The 27,681-nt window shown below is 41.1% G+C and overlaps 2 protein-coding genes across 2 annotated transcripts; both read right to left on the bottom strand.

Moving 5' to 3' along the window:
- Positions 1-1,782: 1,782 nt before the first annotated feature.
- rhoab (ras homolog gene family, member Ab) lies at positions 1,783-15,101 on the bottom strand. The gene is made up of 5 exons (XM_067591646.1): positions 14,968-15,101; positions 8,073-8,230; positions 6,215-6,335; positions 5,216-5,346; positions 1,783-4,691 (listed from the first exon to the last, which is right to left on the bottom strand). Exons 2-5 carry the CDS (start codon positions 8,226-8,228, stop codon positions 4,518-4,520), a joined length of 582 nt encoding a protein of 193 aa, XP_067447747.1. The 5' UTR covers positions 8,229-8,230; positions 14,968-15,101; the 3' UTR covers positions 1,783-4,517.
- A 4,119-nt stretch (positions 15,102-19,220) lies between these two features.
- tmem115 (transmembrane protein 115) lies at positions 19,221-27,379 on the bottom strand. The gene is made up of 4 exons (XM_067591645.1): positions 25,798-27,379; positions 24,493-24,857; positions 22,198-22,546; positions 19,221-21,749 (listed from the first exon to the last, which is right to left on the bottom strand). The coding sequence occupies exons 1-3, from the start codon at positions 26,287-26,289 to the stop codon at positions 22,240-22,242; spliced, it is 1,164 nt and encodes a 387-aa protein (XP_067447746.1). The 5' UTR covers positions 26,290-27,379; the 3' UTR covers positions 19,221-21,749; positions 22,198-22,239.
- Between the last annotated feature and the right edge of the window lie 302 nt (positions 27,380-27,681).

Below are 27,681 nucleotides of genomic sequence, written 5' to 3'. Positions count from 1 at the left end.
ACTACCACCTTTTTATTGTTGGTTACAGGAGTAGCTCCACTAACTCTCCGCACACACGCTCGCGGGTTCCTGGATATTACTCCAAAACATCCAGCATCATCCCACACAGGCTGATATTGGTTCACCTCTGCATCCCACACACTCCGCTCTCTCACCCCCTCTCTCTCTCTCTCTCTCTCTCTCTCTCTCTGCAGCACAGGCCTCAGTGTGTGAAGCCGCTGGTAAAAAATCTCTCTGATCGGTTGTGACGCTGCTTTCTGCTCTTCAAGCAGCAATCATCCTAATGATCGGTGTCCTGTCTGGGTTTTATAAAAAGTCTGGTATGGTGATTGGAGGAAAGTGAATGAGAAATTGTTTGTCTTTCTTTGAAGCGAGACTACACAAGCTGCAATTACGAGGATGACACATTGAATTTCAATTCATGTCTGGCGGGGTAACAATGTGTTTACTTTTCGTTTTACTTCGGTGGTAAAGAAAACATTTAAATGTTTGTTTGTGACACACTTAATTATGGTGAATAACAGTAACACGAGTCGACAAGAGTCAGGAAGTCAGCAAACTCATTCAATCATACCAAACCCCCCCCCGAGTCTACTGAAATGAAGAATAGTGTGTTTTACTCTTAATGAATTCAGCTTTTCATCTTTGAGAATAGAATCGTGTTACTTCATCTTTCAAGAGTCACACAGTCTCACTTTCAACACAACTACTGATGTGCTTTTGAGATCGAAACTTTTCAGTGTTTTAACTTCACCTCAGCTCCACTTACCAAGACAAAATGCTTTTGATAAATGTAGTTAATTCTGCCGACATCCTGTTGTTTTTGTCTCGGTTAAGTTCAATAACAGATTCTAATTAAAACACACAGTTCACAAAGAAACAGCTGACAGCCCCACAGTCGGTCACATGTGTGAAGTAGTTGTGGTAAAAGAGGTCTGTTGATGTGGTGCTTTGATATTTAGCTCAAATCTAAAAATCTATCTTGGGGGTTTGGGTGACATTCAGGGTGTCACTGTGCTTGCTCTCCTTGGTTTTATATGATCAGAACAGACTGTGTTGGATTCTCAGCCAATCAATATGTTCTGTAGTGAGATTTTATTGCTTCAGTGGTCTGTGTCTTGGCACCATAAGGATTTAAAACTCATTGCTACATGTCTCACTGGTTACTATTATAGATGGTTGTTGCCACATACCGTTCAACAGAACCCATGAATCCTAAATATGTTGATGTTTTTGAATACTTGACAGTGAAATGGGTTGAACATTTGGGATTTAGGGGTGTAGCTTCTTCAAGGACTGGTTCAAGTTTCTTAAAACAAGTCAGGTGACCATATGAACACTGAAAGAGGTTTTCCTTGTTGTAATCATTCCTCCTGTTCATACTGGCCGTTAAAAGATCCTCTTCAAATGTGCTTTCAATGTCCACACAGTCATTTTGTGCAAAAATGGATTTAAACGTTTATGTGAAGCGTATATGTGGCTCTTGATGTGGGCCTCAGCTCAAGTCACCAACAAGAAATACAATTCTCACAACCAGTGACATCATGGTTTCTCTTCCCCTAAAGTTTTTTTTTTTAGATAATTCTTCACATTTTCTTTCATTTGTCATGCCATGTGTTATACACTTGTGTCATATCCAGACTGTCTCCAGAGAGGATTATGATCCTGAGACACCACTTCATAAACCCTCTAATGCGTCACTCCATTCATACTTAATGTGTATTGATTGAACTCAAGAGCTCCCTCTCCGTCCCACCTGAGACCACAATGAATAGCAGCTGGTTGTTATAGAAAGTAATTTATTACACAAACCAAAGCTAGTTTACAAATACAATTTCCAGTCCTGTGCGTGTGTATAGTCTAGTATGAACAAACCCACATTTCATATTTACAGACTTTGCATACAGCTTGGTTTTCCTGTTCCTTTGTTAACATGACTGCTTCAGCATCCAAATTATGATTTAAAAATACAATAAAAACAAGAAATAAAAATGATTTTGTACATAATAAGGAGACTAAGTTTTTTTTTTTTTCCTTTAGTCATTTCAGCCAAGTTTGTGTTCAAAACAAACAAACAGAAAAAGAGCCAGCGCATGTGGTCCTAGCGACGCTCTAGACAGGCAGCCGAGAGGCCAGCCTTTCTCCTGACTGCCTAACAACAGCATTTGGCAGGGATGATTGACGGGTCGAAACCACAACAGTAAATCATCAGAAAAAAGCACAAAAGAAGAATAAACTAAAGCAACGACACATTAGCAGTCCCCTAGTCTTCCACCTCCTATTTTTAAATACTGATAGACAACATATTTATGACATTTTTCTTTTAAAAAGCAAGGAAATAAAGTGTAAAAACAACAACACAAGACTAGGTTTCTGGAACAGGGTCCTCCCTGTTGGCCAGGAAGAAGAACAGGAGGGTCAAACACTGTCAAGAGAGCCTGAATCTGGCAGTAAAACACAGAAAAGTCAGGAAAGGCTGGTGGCTGATAAATGACTGGCCACTCTTACCGTTTTTAGAATCAAAAACCCTGATAGAGCAGACAAAAATACCCCAGATGAAAACATTTCCACCATAATGCAGGTTCTCACTCTGCTAGTTAGTGATGCAGATGACCTGCATGTAGTACTCCAAAATCTATCAGGCTGCCCAACCTGACAATTCTGGTATTTACGTGCACAGTATTCTGGATAAAAAGGTCATGTCACACGTGTCACGTTTGTCTTTCTAAATTTAACTGTTTATGCAGATGGCAGGTACCAACAGTTAACCAGTTAAAGGCAGACATGTCTAAATATGGTGGATAACATCCCAGGCACCTTTATTTTCCTCAAACATGAACTAGTTCTGGTTATTGTACATTTGACCTTTACACATGCCTACACACACACACAAAATAAGGAGATCAGTGGTGTGCATGTAAACACAATACTCTCCTCTCCTTTATCTTTGTCCTGGTCTCAAACCAGGGGAAGATGAGCACCAGCAGTCAGCGATGTGGAACAGGAAGGGATGGGAGCTGAGCCGTAGGAAGAGTTTGGTCAGGTTGTACTGTGCAGGGCAGGAAGCTGCTGTGATCACAGTTCACCTGCTGCTTCCACTGATTCTTTTGATGAATGAACTTTTAAAAGAACCTTCAGGTGATAACTGATCACCTCCTAAAGTAGACAAACCAACCACAGTAAAGATTCACCAGCAGGTGGATCATTTGAATGTCTCGCGCGGCCGTTGAGGACGTCACGTCATGCTGCTCCTATGGAAGTAAGTTTACGCTGCCCCCTGCAACACTGCTGTGGTAAGATAACTAATATTGGAAGCAGCTGCTGGAATACAGGTGGTGATTGGAGCCGCTTTGTATGACAGATCAGATGATTATGCACAGTAAGTGGTTTTACTTTAAAACATCACTGAGGGCAATTGTCTTTCGATTCGAACTGTACACTAGTAGCTGTAGTTTTTATAATAATATAGAGCATTCAGTATTAGGTGATTGGAACAGATCATCTCTGTAAGAGCAGGGCTCAATGTGTTTGTCACTGTGAGTCTGTAAGCACAGGATTAGCCACAGTGAGAGACTAAATGGCACTGAGCAGGACATGTGAGCACGCAGCTCTCTGATAATACACCACATAAGACCTGAGCACCTGACAGCACCTGACCACTTCTTTAACACTGGATTCAACTTTTCTAAATGCCTTATTTTAAAACACAAATACACATTTTTTTTTAAATGCTCTTAATTTGAACTGCAAGCTGATCTCAAACCTGTCTAAAGCACCATTTTAAGGAGCCCTTGATTAATACAATTTACTGGTGATTTGTCTACTTTTGGAGCTGTTCAGATAACCTGCCGACGTAACTACAGCTTACAACAAATAAGCTGTAGAACTATGAAAACTGCAAGCTTTGCCCTGGTTTGGTGTATACAGTACTATACAGTACAGAACCCAAGTACTGCACTTCACTCTTCCCATCCCTTCACCTGTCCCACTACACACCGCACGAGCCATAATACCAGGGACAAGCCATTAATAGTGGTACTTATTTACTGTTTGCCCCTGTCCTTCTGTCAAGTCATCCAGGCAGGACACTAAACCTTTGTTTTCCAAACTGAACAGTCACCCAAAACATCCCATAATTTACCAGCAACTTTATCGGTTTTACCAGTCAGATAGATATTTAGAAAGGACCAGGATCCCTAATGATCTGTATCAGTGTTAAGTGGCTTGCTTTAGCCCACAGCTAAAGAGCCTGATGTTTTACAGCGGTAGTCATTTACTGTGCTCCCTCCTCCCCCATCCATCCTTCCACCCACCCGTCCCTCTCCATCAAAGCTTCCCAAACCCAAGTCCCAGGGTAAATTCAGTCCAACAAACAGCCATTTTACAGCGGTAGTCGTTTACTGCACTCTTTGCTTCCCCTCCCTCCCTCTCCCATCTAGTAATCCCTCTGTCCCTCCCGAGCCCTAGCCCTGGACACAGTAGCCCAGGGTAAAAACAGTCCAAATATGTCTGCCATATTACAGCAGTACACATTTATTGCTCTTCTTTCCACGGCGGGCCTGCAGCGCTGCCCTGGTGGCCATCTCGAACACCTCTCGCACGCCGTCCTTGGTCTTAGCAGAGCACTCCATGTAGCCGAATGCTGCAATCCGGCCTGCCATGTCCCTGCCCTCCTCCGACTTCACTGGCTCCTATTGGATGGAGAGAAGACTTTGGTTTAGGAACGTACTCGCTGTACTCTTGAACATTCGTGTATGATGCAAGATAACTACTAGTATAAATACAAATGAAAGCTGCTTTGTTCCGAGTCATTAATGGTAGATACGGCTGAACGAGGGGAAAGCTATTTTTAAGTCGAGATGCATCGATGAAATGCTGGAGGGTTGAACTACAAGCTGGAATTTTATGCCCATCTGTGTGCATAAGAAACAGAGTCGTGCATTTGCCTGTTTTGTCTTGGTAAACATGGAAATTGTCAAAGTATTGAAATTGTGTAATATACACAAAATACACCTTGTACCCACTTTATTTTTTCTGTTGTAGTTGGATGAGACTAGTTTTAATGCCTCGTGAATGGTTTACCAAAACATACATCTAAAATGGTATTTAGTCACAAATGGCCCTTGTCAGCAGAAACACCCAAAATAGTAATAAATCTCTATTAAATGGACATGTCTAAATGTCTAAACACAAGCAAAAGGGAGAATTCAGGTACCTGCTTCATCTTGGCCAGCTCTCGGCGCGTGTGCTCGTCGTTGCGCAGGTCTTTCTTGTTTCCTACCAGGATGATGGGAACGTTGGGACAGAAGTGTTTGACCTCTGGGGTCCACTTCTCTGGAATGTTTTCTGTGAAAGAAAGAAGGACCAGAGAGGGAAAGAATAGATCAATAATCACTAGACAAACACCTACATATCATTTTATGTGTATCTCTTAACTAATGTTGATTGTCAGACTATGATTCACTGCAGGGCCCGTTACAGTAAGTGATGACTCTTTACTATGTTTCCATTTTTCAAGCAATGGGATAAACATTGTAGCAACAGGAGACCAGTTAACAGAGTTAAATCGGAGGAAGCGAGGAAGACCGACATGTGAGTCACTGCAAAGATAATCTTGCTTCTGAACACAGACAGAAAAAACACAAAGAATAGCTTCCATATCTCCACTGAGCATCAAGGTTTAAAAAAAAAAAAAGAAAAACCTGTCTTACTTGGTCAGCAAAAATGCTGTTTAAAACAGGAATGTAGTTTCTGAAGAATAGCCGTGTAGTTATAAATGAGAGCTTTAGTACAATAAGCCTTTGTTTTATGACAATAGTAGCTGACATTTTCCTCTCATTTAATCTTGTTTCATTAATGTCTGGCACTTTAATTATCTGCAGCTTTTATCACCGTATTTTATGGAAAGCCATTTCCATATGACCAGGAAAGTGCTGTTCATAATCATAATGAGAGGAAACGCGTGACTTGTAGTTTCACTGCATGCCATATGATTTATCTCAGAGTGTGCTGGTGTATACGTGAGTGTGCAAATGTAAGCAGTTCCTCTACAGATGGTAATAAGAGTCACCACAGGACGAACACAGAACCTGCAGACCTCGAAGAAAACTTCTAATGAGAACGGAAAGGTGGGGGAGTGACATGGGAGAGGCCGAGCTGTGGCGGTTTACGTCATGCATGAATGTGTAGGTGTGTGTTTGTGGTGTGTACTCACCCAAGCTGTCAGGGCTGTCTATGGAGAAGCACATGAGAATGACGTCAGTGTCTGGATAGGAGAGAGGTCTCAGCCTGTCGTAGTCCTCCTGACCTGCTGTGTCCCAGAGAGCCAGCTCCACCTGACACACACAGACACACACAGACACAGACACAGACACAGACACAGACACACACAGACACACACAGACACACACAGACACAGACACAGACACAGACACAGACACAGACACAGACACAGACACAGACACAGACACACACAGACACACACAGACACAGACACAGACACAGACACAGACACAGACACACAGGGACAGGGAGTACGGAGAAAAGAGGAAGAAAAAAGAAAAAGAGAAGGACAGAAGTTAATATTAATCAACAGAACTTTCATGTTGAAGCCGGCTCACTCAACAAATAAAGGAGATAATAAACGAGGACCTAAACAGACTCTGACCTGAATTTAATGCGTCATAATAAAGAATTTAAGGAGTATAAGGTGAAAAGCAAAGAATGAACCATTATGAATTTTAGGTGGCGTGTCTCTGTGATGGTGGTAAAATGTTTGGCAACCTTGAAGTGGTCTTATATTATGATCAAAATACAAGTATAGAATTTTCTTTTATTTATTCACTTTTAAATAGAATTTAAATGAAGACAGATTTTGCACACTGAGCCGAATAAAACATCTAATGGATTTGAGTGTGCCAACTACTTTTTAGTGAATGAATATGGGGTTAAAATCTTACTTTTATGCTTAGTTGAATCCCTACATTTTGGCAGTTTTTGACCTGGTAAATCTAAACTTATCAGGTATCACTTCATTCACAAACTGAACTACTCTGTTTAGCTTTTGAAGAGCTCATTTTAAAATTCATATAAATACAGACACACACACATAAACACACAATTATATTATCAGCAGACAATTAACCGCAAAAAGCAATTTATGTGTCAATTACTCGTTTATTGGCAAGATTTGGCCGATGGTGGTCGACTCCTCCGCGGCAGCACAGCGGATCACAAAATCAACAAGCTAATAAAGACTCAATGAGCCAGAATCCTATTAACCCAGAATGAGGTCAGGACATGTGGGTTTGTGAAAGATGAGTTGGGCAGAGAGCAGCACACATACAGTACATCGTGAACCTAAAAGTCACAAGGAGTTTGATATACGACTCTAATTTGTGAATTACACTGGATTCAATCCTAAACCTTTAATGACACTACGATCAATGTGTTTACCTAAACCATATATGGATGGATGTACACACACAGCTACCAAACAAAATCAATAACTGGAGCCTTGCTTAGTGTGACTTAGCATAACAATTGACTGCATTTAGAGTAAAATACAGACTTAACACCCAGGAGTTATCAGAATAATGGAAAATATTTTGACATTTCATTTAACAGCTTTTGACTGGGCTCAACCGAAACTATCTGTAGAACAAGACTTAGCAGATGAGTACTGCAATGTGAAGGAAGATGTGAACTAGTCTTATCAACACTTCCTCAGGAACACTAGTCCCTTAAAGAAGAATTTAAGCCTTGAGCATGACTAAGCGCCCACGAAACAAAACCGCCCTGATAACACAAACGCGACAGTAAGTAGACCCACGCAGATTCTGCAATAATCTCAAGAAAAAGTGCAAATTCTCTGGACTTTTCATTATTTATTTGATCCTTTGTGCGTTATTTGTTTTAGCTAAGTAGCAGTCACTAAATGACATTTCCTTACCAAGAACAATAGTCGCTCAGCTAGTTGGTACAACAGCTTGGAATGTGATTGAACGTCTACTCTGACGTGACATTAAAGGGGAAAGACAAATAGTGACACAGAATCACTGCAAATCTCTTACCTGTTTGCCGTCCACTTCTATGTCAGCCACGTAGTTCTCAAACACAGTGGGGACGTAGACCTCAGGGAACTGGTCCTTGCTGAAGACAATCAGAAGGCAGGTCTTTCCACAAGCTCCATCCCCCACTATCACCAGTTTCTTACGGATGGCTGCCATCCCTGAAGGAGGAGGTAAAGGTTATGATCAAAGAATCAGAGGAAAGGCATGGCATTGAGGAGAATCGCCTATTTGACAATCCAAAGCCACATCTGTGATTGTTGAGGAAGAACACAACAAACTCTCTCTTGTGGTGAATTAACTCACTTGTCAATTTTAAGCCAGCGGCAAAAGGAAATATGAAAGTAATGTGTGACATTTGAGGCATGAAGGAACGAGTATATGTTGAGCGGTGTTGCATAGTGCAGGCGTGCGATGCAACACTGTGCTTGACACTTTTAACCACGTAGGTGGAAAGCAGAGAATCTCCACCTGAGGTTCAGAGTCTCTCTGGGTTTTGAGATGATTAATGCAATCTGAAAAAAATCCAAGTCAGAAATATAATGGTCTTCATATATACGAGTAATGCCTTGAAATAAGGAAAGCTCACAAACCATGAGGCTTATTTAATAACTGCACAAGTAACCTGACAAGATGCATCAATCTGTTTTGACTTGGGGGCTTGTGAGCCACAAAGGTTGAGGACAATATGTGTAAATGGAAACCTGAAACCACACAAACATCCTAAAGGCGAGCAGCATGTAATGCATTTGTGTCTGTATGTGTGAGCGGTGATCTGTATGTGTGAGCGGTGATCTGTATGTGTGAGCGGTGATCTGTATGTGTGAGCGGTGATCTGTTGGCTCTTGTTGTCCAAACATGAAATTCTATTGTCAACTGTCTGGTTATGATTTATGATGATTTAGCATGCCAACATCAGGATAATAAGTGGGTAGAGGCTGCTGCGTCATGATTACATCAATATCCCCAAAACAGCTGTGCACTTTAGGTTCCCATCCATCCTTGCACAACATAGGGCATTAAAAGGCGTCATTACAGCACAGCACTATAAAATGTAAGCCACCAGGAAGTAAAACTTACCCGAGGTTCCAGTAATACATTTCTGACTGTAAAAGACTCAATAGACGTTTCAGTGTGGGTGTGAGAGCTTGCCCAACTGAGTAAAGGGAAGTTAAGGCAAATTAGTGACATGTAGTCTTGTGTCATTGGCTGCGAGCAGCCTGGATGACTCTGTATTGAGAAATGACATTCGACAGAAAGTGTCAAACAGGAACTAGAGATAAATGTTATGGATTTTCTACTGAATTGGACCCACAAACTTAAAAATGACTAAATTCTCAGTCAAAAAAGGTTATTCACCAGTGCATAAACTATTGAAAATAACCAGAATCACTGTCAAGTTAAACCAACAACACAGTGTGATCAAAACACAGGAAAACAGCGATTTCCCTTCAGACATGAACAGGAACTGTGTCCCAACACAATCACTTTATTCACCCAGTACACATCAAACGCACCTCATTTGTCATGGTGACGCTGCGGCAGAGACACAACTTTGAAAATAACACAGTACATGTACTGTGTACTTCCTAACTACACAAGGACAACAGGACCTCACATAGAGAAGGTAATAAATCGTATCCCTGAGAGGTTATTTCCCCCTTGATCCAGGAAGGCACAGCACCGTCCAGTGTCAATCACATCTCTCTGCCCTGCTATCTCCATCACAGTGAGTCAGCTGGAGGTGTGGTGGAGAGCAAACTCCCCGACACGTCTCAGGTTTGAATCCATCGGCTGAAATGCGGTTTTGATCTGCAGCATTTCTAGAGCTGTAACACGGCACTACGACAGCCAAGATCAGAGGATCAATTCCCTGCGTCACTTTTGCTTGTTGCCCATTTGATCAGTGATCTGGGGTTATTTTGAGGGGCTGTATCATTGAATAAGTCGATTGATGGCACATTGCCAAAAAAATATTCTTGCACTGCTAAAATCTGTTTCAAAACTTTCTATGTCTAGAAACCGGCATGCCTTGCATAAGACGATCGTCTCTGGCCCCAACCAGCCCCTCTTCCTTCCTCTTGAGTTTTTTTGTTTTATTTTTTGTCCATACAGCAGTTTGTATGCGACTGACATATTCAGCTGTTGAAAACTGTCTGCAGCTTCCGGTTGTGTCCTTTGCTGATGAAAATGAGTTGGTTGAAATACAGACAAAAATACTAATGTTATAGTCATTTATTGCCCCCTGATAAAACTGACTTTCAATTTCAGAGCATTTTTGGTCCGAGTCCCATTAATTTCTGACCCTGAAATGCACCAAAGCAGTGTGAGGTGCTACAAGCATCCTATAAATGGTAGACGGACGCTCTAAGTAGGACAGCCATGTCAAAAAATATTAGACCATTCCCTCTATGACTTGAGGAGAAAGGAAAAGACAGAAATGGGGGCAGCTGTAGCCTAGAGGCAGATGTATGGTCAATGTTTGAATCATTTGACCAGCGGATAAAATGGGTAAATATCAATGTGTCCTCCTTTCAACAAATGCTGCCTTGGTGCCTTTAAGCAAGTCATTAAAGCCGCTAATAAACAATTCTTTAGAGCTGATAACAGCTAACAGGAGTCTGGTAATAATTTAAAGAAGCTTATAGGTATAAATGTCAGTAACAGTTGATACATGTTAGTATGTAAACCTTTTCCTCGCCAAGAACAAGATGCAGGAAAACACTTAACAGGGGGATAATCTAGACAAAACACATCAACAGGGGCACAATGACAATTAAAAAATGCAACACAACAGGAAAATCTCCATTAGCGGTGGAGACTGTTGTGTCTGAACTCCTCCTTTCAAAAGAACTGGAGAATAAACAATAGTGGAAACACAGCACATGCTCTGGTGCAAATGTAATGGTGGTATGATAATAATGAGGTGGTTAACAGGCAGTGGTCCATAATTTTGAACTAATCAAACGGAGTCATGAACAACTTGTGATGATTCATTATTCCTACATAGTAGGAAAACACAATGAAACCATTCCACAGAAAAGGGATATTACAACAAAACCGCATAAGAGTTACATCAATAACGGTGAAGTAGTGTCCATAAGTATCTTTTTGTTCTCATAATTTGATCTTATACACGCTTTTTAATTTTTTAATGCTTGGTTGTGGTGTAAGCCACCTGGTGAGACACTCAAGGATGAATGAACAGGTTTAATATCTCACCCAAAGGATATTTCAGCAGGTGTAGCCACAAAATAAAACCAGTTTTGACAGTATTTTGTTAGTATTCATTATTGATCTAACTATTAATTGACACTTGCCACTTACAATTAATTAAAATCATAATGAAACTAAGAATTTGTCTCACAGGTTTTAAGTATATAAAAGGCGAACCTTGGAAGAAAAAAGTCAAAATTCTGGGAGAAACTGGATTGGGATCCATCAACGTTTTGATGCATAGGAAGCCGATCTAAAACCTACGTAGTAAAATAATTCCTCAAAAGTAAAACCATGAGCTGCACCTAAACAGCACACGCACACACATTAACAATTACCCACACATCATTATGCGGCTGTTGCTAACATGTTAGTCATACTGAATCTGCCAGACAGCCCAGATGGTTTGACTAACACTGGAAGTGGTTCACATAGAGATGAACCACCAACTCCAGCCTGTGGACAACCATGTCCATGGATTATAATCTTGGTAGATAACGACGGGGCCGAACGTACACATCTCTACCCCATAATGCATATTAGCCAACAAGAGACCATGAGATAAAATTAAAAGAGACAGACAAACAGCAGATAAGGAGAGAGACAGCGGATAACCCCGACAGGATCAAATTAACAGAGAGGGATAGATAGAGTGAAAGGGAACACTCCTGTGATAAACACTGTCGGAGGAGGACGACTGGAAAGGCTTCTTGAGACAATTTTGTGATTCGCTTTCTGGGTCCAGAGTCATGAACCAGCACTGATTGTGCTCCTTTATGAAAAAAGAACAAAAAGACTGATGTTCTTATTTTGACAAAGCAGCTCTTCCAATCCGCTTTAGCCAGTTATCTGAATAACCCACACAACCCACACGATTTTTTAACAAAGACAATGCACGATAGGCCTCGTCTTTCAATCGAGTCTCTACCTTGGGGATGGTCCAATATCCAACATGATAAATCATGTCAACTGTCACCCTATCAAACTCAAACAGACAATCAGTCAAACCCACTCATGTGTCCACGCAAACCAGTCTCCATCCAACACAAAACCATTCTGTGGTGTTTTTGCTGATCAAATCATGAGTTAAGTGAAACACCATTCATTCTGCATCGTTTCCTTATATGACACAGCTTTAGATGTATTATTAAAACGGATACTGTGTGCTCGATGATTCATCCGCCTGTCCTTTAGAAAACCACACAGAGGCAACAGTTGCATCTAAACACATGTGTGTGTTTATACCAGGAAATACCCCAAGAGGTCTTAAGGTGGAGATTAGCTCCTGCTTAATGATGGGTAACGACTGCCGGCTGATGAATATTTCAGCGCCTGACATAAACCTGGCAGGTGTTTTTCTTCTGCCACCTGACATGCGTTTGTGTGGGCGGTGAAATTCTGAATTAATCCATTACTGTGTCAGGAACAGCATATTATTTTTTTTTTTTATTATTATTTTAACCACTGTGTGAGGCACACGCATTCATGAAAAATACAATATGCAAAATATCTCCATTGTGGAGACTGATGATCTGTGCTCTCTATTAGGGTTGTTGGAGAAATGCGACAATCTGTTCAACCTACGTGTTGTAGACGGCAGCAACAACAACATGCCTGTGGTCAAGAACATGTCAAAGATCTTAACCAGACTGACCATATTCCTAATTGAATCACTGAATCTGCTGCCAAGATCCATTCAAACCACCTCTACAATCATTAACGTCAACTTGAAGCTCAATAAACAGATCCTTGTTAATAAATATGCTTCTGTTTTGAGACCTAGTCAAAACAAAAAAGATTTAAATAGCTCAAATAAATGGACCATTAGGACTATGATGAGTAGCTGCTGCACCGGAAAACACTGCTGATACATACCACTGATAACGTTTTAAATATAATCCTTTTGGAAGAGAGAGACAAAATTCAGCTGTGACACAATTAAATTGTAGTGGATTTGAAGCTCTGACAATTAACAAAACGAAACTATCTTTTTTAGTACAAACCTCTAGATAACAAAACAGCATGATATGGATAATCCATGTACTTTAGTAAATCTTGAGCTTTTATTTGTTATACAAATACTGACGCATGTATAGCAAAGTAATCCATGACCGTTTTTTCAAATTTATTAACCAGCCCTTTGATGAAATTAGATATTGATCAGTCACTGTCATCTGCCTCCGTTATGATGGAGGAAAGGATGTGATTTTAGTTAACAGCTCCAAGGGTGACAGTGTGTGAAACCTGCCTCGCCCCCTCACCCCCTCCCCTCCCCTCCCCTCCCCTCTCCGGATGCTGCAAAAGGAGCTACAATGTCTTATAAATGCTTCTCTACATGACACAAGAAAATACAATAGGAAAATATTACAATTACAACAAGATTTGACTGAGCACCTGTCTAAATATGGTCCATTTGCAATAATATGTTTATGTTTGCATGAGTCAGCTTGCAAAAGGTCCTTATGTAGAACCAGGCATGGATGTCAAACAGATTAACGCTGTGCTTCTAGATTTCAATATTGTCTAATGCTTTAGTTATTAGTGATGAGATTTTGGTCTGGGTGAAATGAACAAGAAATGCTTCTGCCAACTTGACATATACGTTATTCTTTTTCCTCCAAGACCATATTAAGCTCCTAGCTTAGATTAACCACTGTATGAAAGCAACACCTCACACCCAGAATACTGACACATCATCAATAACCAAACACCCTGATGATTTCGTCAGGATCACTCAGCCGCAGGACGTCAACTATTTTACAACTATTAGCCACCATTGCCAACGTTGAGGAAAAGTTGTGTGTCTTGCCTGTGAGAGCTCCAGTGTTTAGCCCAACACTGTTTTTAAACCAGCTAGCCACTGGGTGGGTCACCAGAAAGATGGCGTCATCACAGAGGCAACAGATGGCTAGTGTGTCCGCAGTGGAAGAATGGGAGGGTGGCCCCAGTCCAAACTAAACACCAGGCGACACCCACATACAATACACCTATGACTTCTCGGGGGAGAAGATTGGCTATAACAAAAACTATTATTAGAAATGCATAAAACTTATAATCCCCCACCAAGTAGAGGCTGTGTGCTGAATGATTATCTATTGTCACTGACATGTTCTAAATCATACAGAGCGAAATGACATGCAGTTTTAGTGTTTAAATAAAGTACACCGGCGGTTCACTTCACCCTTAAAGTGTTTAACATGCTACCAGTAAATTAACATCCACCTCTCGTAGCCTTTAGTGAAGTGACGGTGAAACGTCGATGAGCCGCCTGGTCAGCCGAGGCAAGTCAGGAAAACAGCCTCATTGTTTGGCTACGGCTTTTTCGCCAATCCAGGCCAGTCTTCACGGTTTAGTTTACAATCACTACTTTAGTTTTCACAGTTGAGTAACAGCTCTGGGTACAGTCTAGCTATGGCGTTTCGGTCACAGGACTTCAAATATTCAGAATAAAGCAGCTTTGTCCGCCGCACAACTGTGTGGCAAGTGCGGAAGCGGCGTCGATATTGAGGTCGGTTAGGGGAAAAGCTAACTTAGCTACCGTTAGCTAGCCTCGCTAGCTTTGTTAGCACGGCCTCTCACAGCTCCGGACAACTTTAAAAAACAATCCTGTCCGCTTTAAAATTGAACAATATAAAGATAAGTAGCATTTTATAATCGTGTGGTATTCCAGAAAGTAGTTTACCTGCAGTTTATGTGGCTAGCAGTCGGAGTTTTCTGTGTTTCACGGGCAGAGTCGCTTCGCCGACCAGTCGAGTCTCTCGCTGCTTCCTCCCGTCTCAATCTGATACAATGAATTACTTCACGGGAGCGCGCAGCCGGGGTTTGTAGTATGTAGCTGGGTGGGCGGGCACGAGCGTGAGAGCCACACCTGCGCGGGCACGAGGTGCCATGGTGTGTCTACTGCAGGCTGCAAAGTCAGTTACACATCGCAGCAAAGTGAAACCTCTGTTTTGCTCATGGAAACAGACACACAGAAAAAGGCAATTTCACTGCTTTTTCCCCACCCAAACCACGTTAGACCAGGTCTAGATCAAAAACCACTATACTTCAACCTGTCAAATCTGGACTAGACTACCAAGGAGACTCCAGTCATTAAAACACAGTTTCAGATTTGTGAAACCTTTATTCTATTTGTGAAAACTGAGAGTATTTCCCCTAATTCCCCCCTTAGCTCCGTACTTTCAGGGGATTAACATGTTTTAAATTTAACGCTATAGGATTAGGATTATGTTTTTAAAATATCAAAACAGATATGCAATGATTTGGGTTTATAATTCTACCTGTAATCTAAATCAGTGTTTCTAAAACCACTAATTAGGACCCAAAATGAGTCACTGGTCTCTTTGTGTCGCCTTGTATCTCAGTTACCACTACTGGTTCCCAGTATATAAACAACTAATGCACTAATTTTAGCTTCTGGCTGAAAAGAAGGGATGGTAACGAGTATTCACAGTAATGGACACAATATAAATTAAATGCAGAGGGATTATGCCCCTATGGAGAATGTAAATAACTTTGAACCTTTTGTATTACACCCTTAATCTGAGTTAACTGAGCCCATTACTGAGCTTTACCACCACTGATGGCTGTAACTTTCTCTCACTGAGTCAGTGGAGGAAACTATCACAGCAGTAGTTTGCACTCACTGCCCCACCTGGCGGTCAGTTTGGGTAACTAACCAAATTCAGAGAATTAGAGGACTCCTAAATATAAATGTAATGTAATCTTAATCTTAAATGTCATGAAATCAAATGTAATAATGTAATAAATAATAAAAACAATGTAATACATGTTTAAAAGACAGAGAGTTTGAGAATAAAGAGAATAGAAGCAAATCACCCAGCTGTAATTGGACCATTTGTGAGGGTGGACAGACACTCTGAGCACTGCTGATGCTGTAACTGAGTAGATGAGATTAAAAGTGTCTTCTTGATTCTTTCTGGAGCTTTCAATCATATCACATTATATTCCTCAGCAGATGGGCTTTGCCCAGTTGTCATGGTGCTGTCAAATTTCTGTTTCTATGAGCACTTTAAGGACTTGTCGTCCATGTTGGCTTAAAAATTGAGACTGAAATTTCATTCTTGACCTTGGAAACAGCAATTAACAAAACAATCTCACTAAAAGGTATTAAGGTATGTAATTTGGTCGTTTTTTATAGTATAATCAGTAATGTCACCTTCACTTTTTGATATAGTATTGCACTGAATTACCTTTGGAAATGCAAAAATAGAGTGAAAATAGAGAATTAATTAGAGTAACCTACTGTTTATTTTGTTACAGCACAATCAGGATGATATTTCATTTAGTTAAGGTTTAATATGAGTTTATTTTCTCTTACAGGAAATGGTCACCACTTTTGCACCATTGTATTGCAGCGGGATTGGTTGGTAGTAAGTGTGCATTTATATATTTTTATTGTAACCATAGTCAGAGTAGTCCTCAAAATAGCTACCTTTGTAGTTTTTATTAGCATTAAGGTCAACTTTGACTTGAGTAGGATATTCCGGTACTCTTTCCAACCTCTTAATTTTGAGTTATTTTGTGTCGTGGCATAATATTGTGGCACTTCCTGGTGCAACATGCTGTATATCATAAGGTTTGAGAGTGCAGGTTAAAAGGTTATTGAATCTGTGGCTATTATTTTACAGGACTGTCAACTGAGCCACTATGTGATAACCCCATCTGTAAATAAGGAGAAATGTGTGTAAAATTAATTTACCTGTTAATACAAGGCTTACCAAATTTGTGCACAATACCCAATTGACAAAAAGTGTGTATTTCAAACTAGATTTCAATATGTTAGTTTTTCAAATATACAGGATCTGGTAGAATATTCTGTTTCCTCGGATACATAGTTTTTATGGTGTAACAGGTCAGTCTTTAACCATCTCACCATCTCCTCCTTATAAAATCACACGTCCATCCACAGCAGGAAAGTGATGATACAACAATGAACGAAACACTAATTTCATACAATCGTCTTTTATTTCATATAGAGATAAAGAAATATATCTGAAAACTAAAACTGAAAAGTCTGTGCAACAGTCACAGTACAGAGAGAAAGAGACTGTCATTAGTGTGAACAAGATCTGTTGGTGCAAAAATAGGGACAGATGAGGAAAATGAAAGTAGTGAGAACTATCTTTTTTTTAAAAAAAAAAAAAAAAAAAAGGAAAAACCTAGTTGTGAATGAACACCTTTGATAAACAGAATTAGAAACCATCTGTAATCTGTCGCTCCTCACAGGACAGGGAAACGGCTTTCATCCGCAAGTCATGGAGGCCAGTGTCGCCCAAAAGTCTCTTTATTAAACTATTACATTTTGAAGGTAATATGTTGTCTGCCAATGTGGCTGAAAGAACTTTATCCACATCAAAAGCTCCCAAAGCTCCTGAATATATATATACCATATCGAGTGATTATTGATTATACGTCATGCTGATGTAGTCATGTTGCTAAATTCTTGACTTGGGCACCAGCATCTGTATAAAATACTCCTGTTTAAAGATAGAAAACGAGGCTTCTTAATGGAGGCACTGGTTCTGAAAACCAGTACAGAGATGTTTCCCGAATAAAAGTCCAGAGGCACTGGACGCTGCCACAAGGTAGCAAAATATGAAGCACTCCAATAATCATTAGTAAATCAATTTTGTACAGCATCTTTTTAGCAATTTTCTCATTTGTCACAAATACAAATGAAAACTGGCAAATGAACGATGTGAACATTTGTATTTTAAATTGTCACAGAGACTTTTTTTTTTATTGTCTAGTTACATTAAAAGCCTGTTAACTCCATTTCCAGATAAATTTGGGTATTTTGTCCTCTCTATCTGCCACTTTGGCAAGACACCAACCAAGGAAAAACAGAGAAAGCGCTTCCTAAAGTTTAAAGAAGAGTCTACCTGTCTGTGGTGTGTCTGTAATAATGACATGATACTGGTGTGCAGGAGAGAACACTTACAAACTGTGTATGCAGTCAAATTACAGTGATAGCGTTTATGTGCTTGCTCGTTGACTGACAGAGGCCGGCCACTGTAGACTGAAGCCGCTGCAATGTAGTAACAGCACTGACATCATTAATTATCCTTCGCCTGCAGCTTTTATGGTTTGTATACACCAACCGTACATTGCCATTATTCATAAAGACACTATGTAATTGCATTCCTTTCTTCTCTTAGAGGACGTTCAGAGCCAGAAAATAGAGAGATAAATCAGAGGGGAACAGGAGAACAGGGATGGCGAGTGGAAGTCAGACCGACCGAGCACAACCTGAAACCTCAGACCGGTAACGACGATGTTCCCGTGTCTTTTCACTGGTCAAATGACACAATTCCAGTTATATACCAGTGTCCTTGCTAGCTTTTCTTTTGCTGCTTGGCTGATTTTTATCGTGTGATGCAAGATGAGTTGGGTCAGCAGCTAAAGCTCAATGATGAATATTATTAAACTGGTTAAAAAAAAATATGAGAATAACACCATACAACTGTAACTGTACTATATGTAGTTATGTACTGGTTTACATCCTTTGCTACTGTGGATACATTTGGTGGTAAAATGCAGATGGAGATTTCAGATGTTCACTTTCAAGCTGGGTGTGACTCAGCTTGTGGACAAGGGATAGCGTCAAGCCCTTCCTCTCGTTCCTGCGTCCATTCATTCATGTAAATACTATCATTCATTCATATTTAATTAAATAATGGCCCCACACATCCGACGTAAACGACTACAGGCTAAATAAAGAGCACAGTGAAAAGAGCAGAATGAACAAGAGGAAACACAGGATAGAACACACAGAATTTCATCACTCCAGTCTAATATGGCTTATCGCTTCCCATCATACACGTTTCCATCAGGTAAAAAACAAAACATTAAAAAAAAAAAACTTAAATGTTTGGACTTCAGAGGCCAAACTCGAGCTCTACACACTTCATCTGAATTTGCAGTGCTTGATGATGCTTTAATTTGGAACATGCTCGAAGATTCAAGCATGAAGGAGAACAGTATAGAAATCAGGATCAGATGAGAACCATCATGTTTGAATATCAGGCTTTTTTTTTTTTTTTAATCTCAACATTTCAGGTACGATCAACGTTCTCTCAGGATCATGTTACTAAACCGGAGACGTTATAGAAGCTTGGACATCATTTCAGGTCCCTGTATATCTTTTGCTTATTCCATATTTGCACATCACATCATGTAGCACATTTTCTGCTTTTTATTTGTCAATGAAAAGCAAAAAGGCTCGATCCTGCAATGTTCTTCCTCAAAACAACACTATAAAATGTATCTGCCAAGTTCAACTCCGGACCCTCAGACTGAGTCTGTGGGCTGAATGTTCACACTATAACCTTTTTTCCAACTTTTTTTTCTCCTATTTGACAAATTCCACAAATTCCCCACACTTATGAATAAAAATGTTTTTACTTGGCATTTCTAGAGATTAAATAAGGACACTAATGAACTTCTTTGGGTGCTCAGATTTGGAATCCCCAAAATTAAATTAAAAGCTCTACTTTCACAGTCTTTTGGATGCAGGATATTTCTGTTGGCTGTCTACTATATGAACTCTGACTTTGTTTTTGCAAATCACACACTGCAGTCGCTAGGAGGAGGAGGAGGAGGAGGTTCGTTGATGAAGTCCTACTGTTTAATTATGGAGGGCGATAAAGGTCATAAATGACTCACTGTGTCTTTAGTTACATGTGATTGGATGATTTTGGTCTCTTTTCAATATGATGTTTGCTTAGTCAGTGGCTAATAAAATGATCATTAAGGCCACTGCAAGATTATTTCTCACAAAACAAACATGAGAATATTAAATAGGAACAAAAAAAGAACTCATATATTTGAATTAAATATGTAACAACATATTTCTATACTGGGATCATTTTGTTTAGTTCCCCAATTTCATTTTCTTCGTCTGCAATTCTCCTCTAAACTTTTCATATTCAATACCAAACAGCAGAGACCATCAATCACATTTTTTTTTTTTTTTTGTGTCTCCGAGATGTTTTGTGAAATTAAGGCATTGGCTACCATGACGACACGACAGCTGTCAGACCAGGAACAATGTGCAACTAATCTTACTGGGCTGGTGTTCCCGGATGACAGACTGAAGTGACTCCTACAGGGTGAGAGATCATGTGAACTTCACACGCTTCATCCTCCTTGTTAAATATGTGAAAATTCTCATTTTTATTTGGAAACATTTTCTACCTTGTGATCACAAGTTTAAAAATAAATTAGCGGTTTGTCGTCACTGTGATCGCGACGTCTGAAATAATTTATCAGCCGCGGCGGACTTGAATCATCGAGGACAGGTGGGAAATTGGACATTCAATAATGTGATTGTTATCCTAATAGACTGCGACATCTGCAGTGATGACTGTCTACAAAATGAATGACTCGCTGACCTTTTTGGGCTGCCGTGAATTCATGGAACTTTCTAGATGAAACAATTTATTTGCTAATCAACTTCACTAGCAAATTATTCACCAGTGGCCCCTGCTTGACACTGTGATTTTAGAAATGAGAGATGCTACACGTGCATGTGATGAAACCTCGGCCAGGATGACTACTGATCAGTGCGTCCTCCGCCTATGTCGTCATTCATGCTCACGGGTCAGTCTCTGAGATACAACTAATCAGAGCAGAGTTTGACACAGCACAGATACGACCTCTGAATCTACAACTCATGACTCATTGTGATTTTAACAAGGCCGTTCTCTACTTTTTCTGCATTTGATCACTTCTCCAGATTTGTGATTGTGCCAAATGACGAACGTAACCGTGACGGACGCTGACCACTTCTCTCTGTATAAGCACTCAGATGATTAAATAGCTATTGCTGATTCTCATATCGCTGCAGATCCTAGAAGGTGGAAGTGAAAAAGGGTACAAGATGATACTCCATGAATTAACGCAAAAATATCATCTTAACTCATAGAAGAAGAAGAAAGAATCATCATCATAATCCACAGATCTGTGTACGAGTGCAACACCATTAAAATTTCCTAATGTTAGTTGTTTTTGTTTACTGATGAACAGACCTAGAAGGAAAAAAACATTATCCATTGAACAACAACCCAGGGATTTAAAAAAAAAAGAAGAAAAAAAAAGGGTAGAAAGTCCATTTTTCTGCCTGCTGTTCCAAGAGAGACAACAGGCGGCAAATGAACCTGGTCCAGAATATTCTTTTTACCTGGCACTTCTTCAAATCTTGAAGTTTTATATCATAGTTCATCAGCAGGACTGACCTGCAGCAGCTTCTTTCCTCCGCTCCAGCAGTTGGTGCTGAATGCATGCTTTCACACTTCCTCTGTTACACACCAGTTTACATATGCAGAACACGTGAACCTAAAGCTAATCTCGCTTACAGTCACTTCTGGGAGATTATCGAACCGGTGCGCGTAGAGTCGGCCTTTCATCGGGAAACGAGAATTCGGAGCGAGTCTCTGTCATCTGCTCCGAAAAAAAAAAAAACAAACATTTACAAAAAAAAAAAAAAAAATATTGTACACCCATTTTTGTTATTTATTCAGAAAGCAAGAGAAAGAGACACATGAAGCAGTGGACAGAGCTCAGCAAGTTGGGATTGAGTCTGGATAAGACAGGATTTCTGGTTGACTTTCGGTCGTATGCAAGAAGGAAGAGAAGAATTAAGTGTCAAGTTTGCCCGACTACACTGAGCATTTACAACCAACATGTCTGAACTGAAAGCACTGTACAGTTACCGCCCGTTTGGGCTTCACAATGACATTGACAGAGTGTTTGTGAGCGCACGGTCGTGTGTATGAACTGGTCAAAGATGTCGTATGTGTTTGTGTGTGCGCGATATCGAGTGTATGCCTAATCGCCCTCACTGAATAAAGTCGTACACTAGTCAGAGACTCTGAATGCGCTAGTATACCTGCCAGTGACGCCGAACAGAGCGTGCGTATCTGTCTATTGGTTACGATCTGGAAGGTGCATCCTCGAAGCTGATAATGCTCGACTCTGGGTGTTGCGTTCCGCCCGTGGGTTGCGCTCCGCCGCTCTGTGACATGGAGGATGAGGAGGTGGAGGAGAGGGAGATGCCGATGGGTGCCCCCGCCGGTCTCGACGTGGAGGAGGAAGGGTCGCGCCCGCTCGGGAGGAGCGGCTGCGTGTCGGTTCTGACCTCGTCCTCGTCCTCGTCTTCCTCGTCGTCCATGCTGGGCCAGGCGGACTGGTCCTCCACACGCTTTAGACGCTCGTTCAGAGCCTTGAGGGCCAGTTGTCTGGGAGGAGGAGGAGGGAAAGAGAGATGTTCTTCATTAATATCAGAGGGAAGTACAGCTGTGCAACAGGACTAGCCTGCTTTTGATTGTTTCAGTGCAATTTGCAAAATTGCAAAACTCGTATTCCTTTAAGTAACTTAGTCAAATGTGAACTAACAGACATGATACATACTTTTAGAGTCGGTGTGACTTACACTTCCCAAGGATATGCCTATAGCTCTGAGAATCATCACATTTTGAAGTTTTCTTCAGTATCAAGGTTATCCAGTGATAGTTGTCTGTAGATTTATGCGTACACTGCAAACAGGAACTAATAACAGCTAATTCTGATGGCGGCAATTTGCCAAAATACAAACAAAGCAAAAACAAAACAAAGCTAAAGTTAACTAATTGAATTCACTGAAACATACTTCCTGTTTACATCCCCCACAGCACTATGGCAACTATAATTCCAAAAGTGAGGGGATGATTATCACCCAAATCAAACCAAGACAAGGAACAAAGATTAATAATAGAACAATTTATTAATATGAACCCTTTTCAACTTGCACTATCAATGTTTTTATTACATTACTAATTCTTAGAATCTTAAATTACTGGAGCACTGAGTCTCTTTGCAGCACTTTGAAAATCCCGGACATAGATTCATCCTCAAAGAGATAAACAATAGACTTATGTAGGACACTTACTTCTGATTAAGTGTCCTACTTAATTGGAATGGTCTAGTAAATGTATGAATTCACAATGTAGGTATCTATAACTAGTTATGTGATTGTAAAAAAATCCACTTTTATCCAACACTGTCCTTTTATACTAGCAATCACTTTGAATGAACAGATCATTTCTCAAATGGCTGATGTCATTTTTGGAATGAAACTCATCTTTTCTTAATTAAATCTCCCCACTTATCCAGTGGGGAAGTACCAGAGACTTTCAATCACGCTTCAGCAGAGGGCAAACCTCTCAATCACCAGCTCAACAAAATCAAGCATTTAACAGAGGCCTAAACTTCATTCACATGGCAGCTTTAGCTGATGTGTGTCATACTGGAAGAACCGACAAGACGAGTAGTGATGCAGACTGAAACATGAAGAAGCTCAACCAGCTGCTGGTAAAAATACAAGAACAACCAGTTATACTTATAAAAGCATTTTTACAAACTGAACATTTAGATATTAAAAATGGATTTCTATGTGTGTTGTCAAAATATGAAATGATCCTTGATAATTACAGGATACAGTTTGTATGTGTGTGTGTGTGTGTGTGTGTGTGTGTGTGTGTGTGTGTGTGTGTGCAAGTGTGCAATAACACCCATCTGTAACAGAAACCGTATGACAGCTTGGAAGTGTGTCTGCAAGACAATGGGACAATGAGGAAAAATAACCGCTGACAGCTTGGAAGCAGGTACTGTTTGTGAGTGTGTGTACGGGTTCGTGTGTTGTAGAGTTCACACATAGAACACGTGTGAACTGTTTGAAGAGCAGGACTGAAAAAGAGCACAGAGGCTCAGCAAACCTTCCCTGAGTAAATAAAACTAAACAGTTCCTGTGTCTCTTCTCTGACTGGCGTCTTTCATTAACTATGCAGCTGTGTGTGCATATTTTAGTTCTCTCTTCTGATACTTGGATGCGTTCTGGACTAACCAAGACAGGTTTCTGACGATGGTGGTTTCATATTATTACATATGAGGCTCACTCTGGCCTGATGGCAACTCTGACTCTTTCAATTGAATCACAATAATGACAAAATCAAATGTTACCAAATGCTTTTATGCAACAGGTCAGGGAGGAACCTCCATCCAACTAGACACTAATTGCCCAAGATCAGACGCTTAACGACGAGGTACACCAATATGAGACTAACTTCAGCATCACATCAGTGTATAAGCACATAATGCATGTCCGCAGATGTAAATGTATAACTCCTTCTTCTTTGCTCTGACTCACCTCCTCCTCTCTGCATCTTGTGGGTCCGTCCCTGGCAGGCTGATTGTGATGGAGGAGGGCGCCCCCACGTCGTATCTCTTCACCATCTTCCTGCACACCTTCAACTTGACCAGCACTGCGTGGACCAGCCCCGCCAGCAGCCCCACGGCAGGCTGCAGAGCCTCCGGGAAGAAACTTGCAAAAGCAAAGTGGTCCGACATGTCCCCGCGGCCCCGGCTGTGCCTCTGGTAGAAGCGTAGGTAAACCCAGCCAGACAGGGCACCGTAGCTGTATGCAGCCAGGGGGGCAGAGCTCTCAAGCAGCCCAGATAGGCGAAGTAAAGCCAGGAGGAGAAGGACTAAAGCTGGTGCTGCTTTGAGTCTTACCTAAGACGGGAGGGGGAGACAGGTTTTAGCTCTTGCGAACAAAAATGAGCAGGCAAAGTGGCAGCTATCATTTCGTCTACAGACCACCATGGCTTCCAGTTCCCACAATTCACTCAAATCAGCTAGATTCAGAAAATGAAACACATATTCAAGATTTACCAGCGTTTTGATGGGAGTACATAACCGAGTTTTATAATAACTCATAACAAGCAAAAATAATGGCAGCTTAAGTTGAGTGGCTTGGTAGTTTAAGAGACAAATTAGGAATGTGTAGCTAACATGTGCTTCAGAAAAAAAAAAACCAAAATAACAAACTAAACCTTTATCTGGAAACTGGAAATGCTGCTCTGCAAAAGAGCATCAGATTAAATCTGAAAATGTAAATTAACAGATCACACTGTAGACCAAATTTGGAAGAGAATCACATGCCTAAACCAGGCAACGCAGGCCAAGTAGAGCAAACATTCAACAGCTCAAACAAGGCGAGCCTGTAAACCCCTGGCTTATATGGCAGAGTATGATTGCATGATCACAGTGACTGAAAAGGGACTGTACAAACAAAATAACTGACAATCTTCTATACAATAGCCTTGCAGTAGATACCAGTTTGAGGCTAGTATGTTATTGAATTCTGACTGTTAGAGGTGTTGATTTAATTCAGTTGTCTATTTTACGGCTACATGTTAGGTAGCAGCAATGTCGGTGAGGAATGAAACACACATAACAGGATTTTCCACAGCAACACTACAAATTAGCCTCAAAGGTGACTATCAACTGGAAGAAATACCTCTGAAATCTCAATGTATTTGCTAGTGTACTTAATTATGATATCCCGTTCCTCACTGGTCTGGTATTTTTTACAAGCTCAATAGTGGAGCATACCCCTGCCAATATGCACCAATGCGGATCAGATATGACTTTTGTTGTGTGTTAGCCTCACCTGTGGCACTCTGAGCACTGTAGTATCCCCCATGGTCTGCTTCAGCGCCACCAAGACGCCCCCCAGGAACCCGGCTGCCCCGTGGACTCGCACAGCAAACAGGAAATCCAGGTCAAAGGTGGCCACATAGGTGAGGAGGTAGGAGAGACCTGCCAGGAGGCCTGCAGATACATTAACAACTGCGAAAAAGATCAGGAGCTCCAGAGCGCCCCACAAAGGCTCCAGCAGGCGTCCACAGGCCATAACTGTCCCCACATTGGCCGCCACGCCCCAGACATGCTGCTCCACCACCCCATGGGTCACCAGCGTCCACACCCAGAAGTTCGGAGGAAAGAGGTAGCCTGGGGTCACCCCCAGGGCGTACGGAGTGTCAACAGCCCATGCCAGCAGGTACAGGAGAACCACCACAGCACTTATTGATTTTACTACCACACTGGTGCTGGCTAGGGCAGCCAGGAAGTGCTGTCGTGCCACAGGCAGGTAGCGATTCATGGTGATCTGTTTTGGAGAGGATCCTTTTTGAGCAAATAAGCCCAAAAAACTGCAAACCAGTTGCTTCTGTTGCAGCAGAGATTAAATGTTGGTGTGAGATTAATAATGCCAAGCAGAACAGGCAACACCTGTGAGTCCTGACAGCATCACAATCCACACTTCTCTGTGAGTCTTCATCCGGGATACTGTCAGCTGGTTTAAGACAGCTTTAGTAAATAACTCAGTAAAGGTTTGCAGCCTCTGTTTAAATCAACGAGTGACTTCAACTCTTTACAAGATTTTCACCTATGTGTAGCATTGAAAGAGTTAAGGACAAGGAAAAAACAAACAACTGGGCTGATTCTTACAGTCCAACAAGGTAACAAACTTTGGGCTGCAGTAGATAAGACTGAAGAAGTGATAACCTTAGCTAGGACACCTTTTGATTTAACGTTAGCCTAGCTGGCGACCTTCAGTCGGTGTAAACAGAAGCTGAATAAGTTTACAAGTCACCACTAGCTAGCAGGCAGGTGGTAAAAGCCAAATATGTCAAATCGTAGCTGAAACAAATACACCCAAGAGCCAACTTCTTCAGAGGGTATCGGCTGAGCTTAGCTTGTAAACACAGGAGAGCTAACGTTAGCTAGCTGTCAAGCTGAAAGTGTCTTTGAGTTGACGCTGATTTATGTGCGCCACGGAGGAGCAGGAGAGGTTACGTCCTCGTTTGATTACAAGATAGGTACATTAAAACCAGATCGACCAACCAGCCCACGGAGATCCAGTCCTGGTCCTCTGCGCTCTCTCGGCCCGGTGTCTCCCGGGCTAGCCCGAGGATTTCCCGTAACTAGCAACAGGCCTTCAAAACAGTGTCAGAGGCGCTTCTGAACCAGCGTTAATTCGCGTATAGTTCAGAGGTTTGTCGCACTACCTCAGCTTCATTCGTCTATGTTATAGTTCTTCCGTCTTTGGACAGCAGGTTGCCGGAGAAAATGATATTATCCTGGCAGGCACTCCTCCTCCCGTGAACACCACTCAGCTACTGACTTGCGCTGTCTGCCACCGTCATCAACAATCGGTGAAAAAACGTCAAGTCACGTAATGTTTTCACACCAGTGCACGCTGGGAAACCGAGTTCTTCTTAGCGACTTCTAAATCACAGGCCTTTGCACAACTCCAGCCATCTCATAATTAGGGGTCTTATTATTATTATTATCATTATTATTATTATTATTATTATTATTATTATTATTATTATTATTACGAAAAAGCTGTTGTACGTCCTAATCCGTAAACGTTGCAATTGTAAAATTTCATGGGTAGGTAGTAGACTGTGCGAATCAGGTTCTGAAAAAAATACTTATGGCAACCATAGGGGTGTGCTATAATAAAGTCAAACACGCTTAGTCTCACAAT

Source organism: Thunnus thynnus, chromosome 6 (assembly GCF_963924715.1).
Source record: "Thunnus thynnus chromosome 6, fThuThy2.1, whole genome shotgun sequence".
NCBI lineage: Eukaryota > Metazoa > Chordata > Actinopteri > Scombriformes > Scombridae > Thunnus > Thunnus thynnus.
The sequence above is the reverse complement of the archived record's forward strand: the minus strand, read 5'-3'. Positions and strand labels throughout refer to the sequence as shown.

Excerpts from the sequence above, each read along its gene's own strand:
- tmem115 (XM_067591645.1), bottom strand. The coding sequence starts at position 26,289 with ATGAATCGCTACCTGCCTGTGGCACGACAGCACTTCCTGGCTGCCCTA. Across the intron at positions 24,858-25,797 it reads CAGTGCTCAGAGTGCCACAG|GTAAGACTCAAAGCAGCACC; the intron begins GTGAGGCTAACA and ends CTCCCGTCTTAG. Across the intron at positions 22,547-24,492 it reads CAAGATGCAGAGAGGAGGAG|ACAACTGGCCCTCAAGGCTC; the intron begins GTGAGTCAGAGC and ends TCCTCCTCCCAG.
- rhoab (XM_067591646.1), bottom strand. The coding sequence starts at position 8,228 with ATGGCAGCCATCCGTAAGAAACTGGTGATAGTGGGGGATGGAGCTTGT. Across the intron at positions 6,336-8,072 it reads TAGAAGTGGACGGCAAACAG|GTGGAGCTGGCTCTCTGGGA; the intron begins GTAAGAGATTTG and ends TGTGTGTGTCAG. Across the intron at positions 4,692-5,215 it reads AGCTGGCCAAGATGAAGCAG|GAGCCAGTGAAGTCGGAGGA; the intron begins GTACCTGAATTC and ends TCCATCCAATAG.